General features: G+C 36.0%; 1 protein-coding gene across 2 annotated transcripts in view; it reads right to left on the bottom strand.

Moving 5' to 3' along the window:
- Window positions 1–482: 482 nt before the first annotated feature.
- The window catches only part of SHPRH (SNF2 histone linker PHD RING helicase), a 47,954-nt gene continuing 40,981 nt past the window's right edge, over window positions 483–7,455 (bottom strand). Inside the window, exons 26-30 of one of the 2 annotated variants that reach the window (XM_071433226.1) lie at window positions 5,559–5,651; window positions 4,925–5,011; window positions 4,287–4,465; window positions 2,445–2,525; window positions 483–1,232 (exon numbers count right to left, since the gene is read on the bottom strand). In XM_071433226.1, the coding sequence (XP_071289327.1) occupies window positions 1,136–1,232; window positions 2,445–2,525; window positions 4,287–4,465; window positions 4,925–5,011; window positions 5,559–5,651 (537 nt within the window). In that variant the 3' untranslated portion in view covers window positions 483–1,135. The remainder of the gene's footprint in view (window positions 1,233–2,444; window positions 2,526–4,286; window positions 4,466–4,924; window positions 5,012–5,558; window positions 5,652–7,455) is intronic. The other variant, XM_071433234.1, reaches the window with a different exon arrangement.

Raw genomic sequence — 7,455 nt, 5'->3', positions numbered from 1 at the left:
ATGTTATATAAATGCACATCCATACCCAATGACAAAAGGCTTAAAATTTATCGTGCCTACCTTCAGCAGTCTGAAAGTTAGCCTAGATTGCTTTTCCGAACTATCTACTGTCAAAAAGGTGGGGTAGAGTGTTCTTGCATATCTAAAGATGAAGCTTCACAAAAGTTCCATTTCTCTCCACACTTTTTCTAACTCAGACCAGGAACCTAATAACTAGCCTGCCTACCATAATTTAATGTATTTTGTATATTAAAATTGCTGCATCTTTAAGGAGAAGAACTAGAAAAAAGATCACGGTGAGACAATGCATAGAGACACCAAATAATTACGAAGTGATCAGTAGTGTAACCAATTAAGTTTTGAAAATTCCGTAGCAAATGCTTTTCTTGTTTTTTCAAACAGAGCATTAACTTAGTCACAGCTTCAAGTGAAAAAATGTACAGCAAGTTCGAGTCTTTAACTGATCACCAGACCAACACACATACAAAAAGCATAATTTAATTATTATCTTTTTGCCGTGAGTAAGCATTAGCAATGAAATATTTAACTGTCAAAAGTCTTTATGAATATCTAAAGGCCTAATACAAATATCCAAACTATTAGTAAACATTTGTAATTTGAAATGTTAACAATAAGACATTTAATAACTCTGCATCAAATCTAACAAGTCTTTTCTAGAAGAATATTAATTTACAGTCATTCTTTCTAACAACTCTTTTTACAATAAAAAAAATTAGATTTGTATTTTTTTGCTTCCTTTTCCCACCCAACCACCTCCCTAGTTTTGTTCTCAGACTGAGCTAATAGCCGATCAAGCCTGATGGTAAAAATCCTCTCAACCAAGGGTCCAAGATCTCGGTTTCAGCATCCAGCTCAAATTCTCTTTGGGAAAAAAAAAATCCATGTTTTTGTATAATGTGCAAAGTGCAACTTTTATCCAGTGCCATCAGAAGTGTATGCTGCTATGAACATCACCAAAGAAGAAATCAGTAAAAATTAAGACTTCTCAATTTCCGATTGCTCTCTTATGGACAAATGTTAGATGATGTCTACAGGAATAACAGATCAAGTGGATTTTATCCTGGTGCTCACTGGGTCAGGTACTTTCCAATTTCATTAGGTCAAACCAATGTTTTTACTCAAGTTCTTCAGTTTCCTCTGTAAAAAGGTCAGCCAAATCTGCCACTGTCAACACTGAGGCTTCTGACTGTTTCATGGAAGAGCTCGTGTGGCTGTAGGAAAAAATTGCATGTGAGCATCAGAGAAAGAATCAGTGTAAGAAATGAGCTGTGTGCACTGAAGACAGAGCACACAGTTCAGAGTCAATACTGCTCAGCTTTGAAGCTCAGCAGGAAAGCACACCTTCTGTCCAGGAACACTCATCAGCTACTGCTCCTGCACATTCTAAGTAAGATAAAAAGTCCATCTACTGTCCCCAATGTGGTCAACACCAAACACTGCAAAGGCAACAGAACATGGGATAATTCACTTTGACCTCTTAACATTTAAGGGATTTGCCTGAGCTTCCAAGCATGAGGTTTAATATTACTTTCAAAAAAATTAGCCCTCATGGGATCATTCAACCACTGTACATTTATCCAAATTTTATGTGTATAAGTAGTGCTATTTCACAGATAAGGAGAATAAATCATTCTTGAAGAGCTAAAACTGAAATCTTCCATAACTACAGCCAAAGATGTGCATGTAATTTTTAGTTTCATGATCTGTAACAGGGAATATTTCCTTAAACAAAGGCCTCCTCCTAGATCTGTCATGTGCATACCATCTGGTTAAAAGGTACAAACCTCTTACACTGTCTGCATAAGGAATGTAAATAGCATTTTTGGTCCTGCTCCAATCCATCACTGCTTATAGATTTTGGAAAGATAAACCACAGTAAGAACTGCTTTCTGTGTCTGCACACCAGCCTCATGTATGACTTAGCATCTGGGCAATGTTTGCATGGACTGTGAAACCAAGAAGTGTGACACAGCACCGTCAGATGAGGTTGGTAGGGTTAAAAAAATAAAATAACAGAAGAAAAAACCCATGTCCTGTGTTAGAGTTTATAACATATTGTTGCTGTAGTGGCAGGCTTAGTGCTACTCCATCAACTGCAATGTTTTTATACCAATGAACATAGGTAAACTGAAAAGATAAATCATACCATAATACATAATTTATTACTTGGGCTTTTATGAAATAAAATACACAAAACATAACCAACATATTTCCCAGAGAATTAAAATACCTTAAGCTGCAAGTTGCTGGAGGCAAGTTAAAACTTTTGAAGTCTTAAAACTGTTTTGCCAATCAAAACAGTTTGAAGAACAGTTAAAATTTATACATAAGATGTACATTCCTAACCATAATAAAAGTATGGTGGAGAACCACCTTTTCATTTTCAGTGCAATAATGACATTTAAAAAAATTTCAACACGTACCTTCTATCTACAGTTTTCAGCATAGTCTGCATTCTCTCTTCTATTGTTGCTTTTATCAGGAACCTATGAACAATCGTAGATCTGAATGTGTTTAAAAAAAAAGAAAATGCCACCGTAAGTGAGCAGAAGTTTTATTGTTACTGCCAAAGTTTATAACTATATTTTGTCTCATCCTAATTCTATTAAAAGTGTTGAAAATATGCCTCTAGTTTTTAAGAAATAAATGTTAGAAGCAATTAGCAAATTCCATTGACATTTCAGAGTGCTCAGTGCTTCCTGTAAACACACTTTCACTTTACTGATCACACACTAAATGAATGTAAGCTGTATTAGCTAAAATCCTAATGTAGATGCAGGTCAAAGTTCTGCTTTCTGTGTCCTTACTAGAAACATTCCTCCAGAGCCCAAAGGAAAAAAGAGTTTTGCCCTCTGGTTATATACAATGTTTATACTTCATTGTCACAAATTATTCCAAGAGACAAGAGCTCAATGTGATGGAAAATTAAACCTAATACCCAGAGTTTTAATAATATTATTTTTGAAGACAGCAAAACATAACAGTTTTTTTTTAAAGAAGTCAGTAACTGTAGTCAATAAACCCTGGTAAAATATAAAACCCAAAATGTCAATAAACACACTAAAAAAAGAAAATTCCATTTATGAAATAAATTTTCATTCTATTTATGAAATAAAATTTCAAAAACGAAAGCAGTAATTTAGAAAAGTGACCGGCACCAGAAAGTGAAATGGAAAAAAGTCAGATCCAAAGACAAAAATGAAAAAGAACCCCTTGCTCCCCAGTATAAACATTTTTCAAGGTAAGAACCCTTGAAAATGCTTAGATGGTTTTCAGGTTTTAGGTTGAAAATTTGGCAGGCAACATTTCACAGAAGAATGCAGGGAAAATGCTTTTGGATTCACAGGCCAAGGTCTACCCCCAAAAAAGAGAAATAAATAACTGAACTGGTAATAGTTGCACCAGTCACACTAAATGAGAGTATTCCCTAATGCTCAGTGCACTTGGAACACAGCCCTTTTTAAAAATAAGCCTAGCTGAAATCTTAATTCTTAAAAAGTACAATGTATTCTTGGTGGTTTTATTGCAAGGTTTTTGCTGCACCTTTCGTGCCAGCATCATGTAGAATTGCAGTGTGGGCTGTTGCAATCAATCTTTCCCTCACAGTTATAATTCTATGCCCTCACAGTTAATTCAAAATCTTTACCAAAACACATAAATATCCACCTGTTCATAAACATTCTTTCACATACATGCTCCTTCAGTCCTCCTCTCTCTTTGCTTTCATTTCCAGAACACAACCCCCACTATTCTACACTATTGTTATTCCAGAATTGACTGCAGCTATTTTTCTTCTTCATGTTCTGGGCTTTAATTTTTTTTTTTTTATAAAGTCACAAGACCTTAGGAAAAACACATGCATCTAATACGTTCAGGACAAACTTTATAAAACCTCTTTCAAGTGTTTAGTACTACCTATGTCAGAGCAACCACACTGAAACAAACAAGAGACATACAAAGTCAATAATTTCTTCAAAAAGACAGGGTGAGGGCAGAACTGTGGTTTACAAACTTATCAGTTCTAATGAGAATGTGCTATAACTTTTTTTTAGGAAAAAAAACCCAACCAAAAAAAGCCCCGGAACAAGGAAACAAAAAAGCCCCAACAATTTGGGCAGCTCCTAATCTGGAGCTGAGAATGGCCAGTTAGAAAGAACCTCTCAAGGAAACTCAGAAACACATAAAATAGGGCAGCAGCTGAACAAGGTATTTTCAGATCTATTCTGGACCATATCTAAAGCCTTGAACACAACTGTAAATCTTACTTGGTTTGGCCAATACGATGTACTCTGCCAATAGCCTGTAGCTCATGTGCTGGATTCAGAATGGGCTCCACGAGCAGAACATGAGTTGCTTCAATGATGTTCAGTCCATTGGAACCAGTGTGAAGAGGCAGCAGCAAAATATTGATGTTGGGATCATATTTAAATGCAGACAGGTTTTCCTAAAAGGCAAACATCACAGCAGTGTGACAGAAGCTCCAATGCAGTGCATGGGGGACAAGACTATATTTTCAACACTATATTTTCAACAAATTATGGCAGCTAATACAGGCTCCAGATCAACAATCTTTGCAGGTCTGTCATCCCAAAACAGATACATGACAGTCTCTGGAAGGCATGAACTTCTTGCAACACTGATCAGTGTGTCACATCCTTAACTTCCATGCCAATGCATCTTTCTCAAAAGTGAATGTACTGTTTATCTCCAAATGCTTTAAACTAGGACTTTTTGAGATTATAATTTTTAGAATTAATAAACTGGAGATCAAAATTTCTGCCATACAAATTTGCTGCTTTTTTAGTTTCTGAGATGAAGCAACGAAGTAAAAAGGATCAGATTAACTTCTATGAACTATGATTTTCCCACTGAAAATAATTTAAGAAAAATATCCTTTATGTACCTGAAATTTACTAATTCCATTGATCTGAGAAAAAACCATGTTGTTGTCATACAAAGCTTTTGAAATTATATCCAACACATCTTGCCACTGTAAAAAAAAACAAAAACAAAACCACACAACACAATAAAAGTAACTCAACATTACAAACAGCAATGACAACTAAAAAATAATAATTAGCTTCCCTAACAAAGATTAGATTTAAAAATTTTTCAAACTGCTAGGATTTGCAATTCTTTTAAAAAAAATTGGGCTAGAAACCAAATCATTCATAAAACTAAGCAAGACAGGTAATTAGAAAGATAACTTGAATAAAAGAAATTGGTAGCCATTGAAAAAACAGTTTTACAATGTATCAAAAACATCTGGACATCACATTTAGAATTATCCAGAATTTCTACTGCTTCCATACAAACCTAAGTGTTTGCCCTTTAAAGAAACAAGCTTTCACATCTGCTGACTATGATCATTATTCTTGTTCCAGTTACGAGACTTGCCCTACAAATCCTCAAAACAATCAAGTGGTTGTACAGAGTGATTCAACATTTTGGTAGCTAAACTAGCTCCTGAAAAGATTATGAACGCTTTAAACTCAAAAGACACATGCAAAGACAAGACAGAAAATGGTGATTAATACCGTTGAGAAAACTAAGGACTTAGCCCCTGGATCTTTAAATTGAATTTTCTTCAGTGTTCGGACCACAGCTTCCACTTTGGTGGAGTGACTTCCCTTTGAAAAGTCAAAGAAGCACATTAGTAAATTAGGATAGTAAAAAACGTCTTCCACATTCATTGCTTTATTAAATGATGTTATATTAGGTCTCTTACACATCTTACACAAAGTTAACAATGATCAGCCTTGAGGAGGGGCAGGTGAAGTAGCACTGAATTACTTTTACCTCTCCCTTATAATGCACTGCATTAGGGTCAGCAGAGTGTACCAGCATGAGCAGCACATGGAGAATGAAGTGCCATGCACACACACCCTCTGGTTCTGTCTGAGGCAAAGCAGACAGCCCAAGCAGTGCAGTGGCACCAAATGTGCCCATTAGGCCTCCTGCAGTTTAACTTTGTGGCACAGTCTTTAGTGAATCTTTCAAATGCACATTAAAATTTCCCTACCTTCACACCTTTTGAAAATGGACCAAGAAAAAAAACCTATCTGAATGCTATTTATGTTGCTTTTGTTTGTCATTCTGGCAACACCAAACTTACATTCAGTACTATGAAGCTTGTTAATTATATTTAAAACAGTATGAAAATTGTAAATATAATTGATTATTGAATGATGGTGAGCTGCAATGAAAACATCTTTCTAGTCTGCATTCAGAAGTATTTCAGTGCTTAATGAATCCAATACTTTATTCTACATCTTGTCTATTTTGATTTATGTACTCTTCCCTGTCCCCTTAGGTCAGCAAGAGGATACAATGAGATGGAATTCTTTTTCCATCTCCTTCAATATGTACTTTCTATTACAGCAATTTTACCTCATGTCTTTTTTAAAGTAGCCTTTACTTTCTTACTACACACATTGTCATTTCAAACTGTGCTAGATTCAGCAGGACAAATACTGTTTTATTTCTGTCTGCACCTGTCTTTTGAACATTGAATTAACTATGTTGGCTCACTACAATGACAGATCAAATTTACTGAAGTCATGCTGTGTGCAGAATTGGCTGGGAAGGATGTCAGCAGTCTCAGCACAAGCTGGGAACCAATGCTGGGCTCCTTGATCACTCACACATTAGGCAGCTAACATGTGAAAGACTTTCTGCAGACTGTTTTACCAAAGGCTGCAGTAAGCTGTGCTGTTTTATTGCCCAGGGTCCTCCACAGTGATTCCAACTCTATGTCACAGACAGAAACTAAGCAGCTTTCTTCCACATCATTTCTGTTGCACCTGGTAGACACTGACTGTCCATCTGACTGTTTGCAAAGTCAGATGGACAATTAAAAAATGCTTATGTTGGCAGGTCTGAAAGGATGACACATTTGCAGCCCCACAGCTACTGCCTGCTAATCATAAACACCTACAGTAAGGAGATCTGAGCCTAGCCTTTAGGACTTCCTACAGAATTCCAGGGTCATTTATGGCTTTTCCAATACTGTTCATCTCTGATTCAGTGATGACAATCCTGGCTCATATGTTCTAGCTGTCTTTTTCTCAGAAACTGTTTTGAGACCTTATCACAGATTCTTTTTTTCCCTGCTATAACAGATAGCAGCATTAGCCTCTGCTGTTGATTTTTCCACCCTTCAGATTCCTGTGACTCAGGTGTCACAAGGGTGACTTCATACAAGATCAGTAAGGGGAACTGTGGTGCAGAAAAGAACAGCACAATGCTCAAAGTGGGCACAGTCTTTCTGCTCTATTTTTTAAACAAAATAACTGTATAAAGTTCTTCATCCCTTTGTCTACATTATGTTAAACTATATTATATTGAACTTACAAGTGACTAAAACTTTGGCTCACAGCATACACAAAGATCTCAATTTTTTCTCTATGGAGAGATGAAACTGACAGAAACACT

Source organism: Agelaius tricolor, unplaced genomic scaffold (genome assembly GCF_023055355.1).
Source record: "Agelaius tricolor isolate 1412-34295 unplaced genomic scaffold, bAgeTri1.0.p SCAF_1, whole genome shotgun sequence".
NCBI classification, from domain to species: domain Eukaryota; kingdom Metazoa; phylum Chordata; class Aves; order Passeriformes; family Icteridae; genus Agelaius; species Agelaius tricolor.
This window is presented reverse-complemented; position numbering and strand designations above follow the sequence as displayed.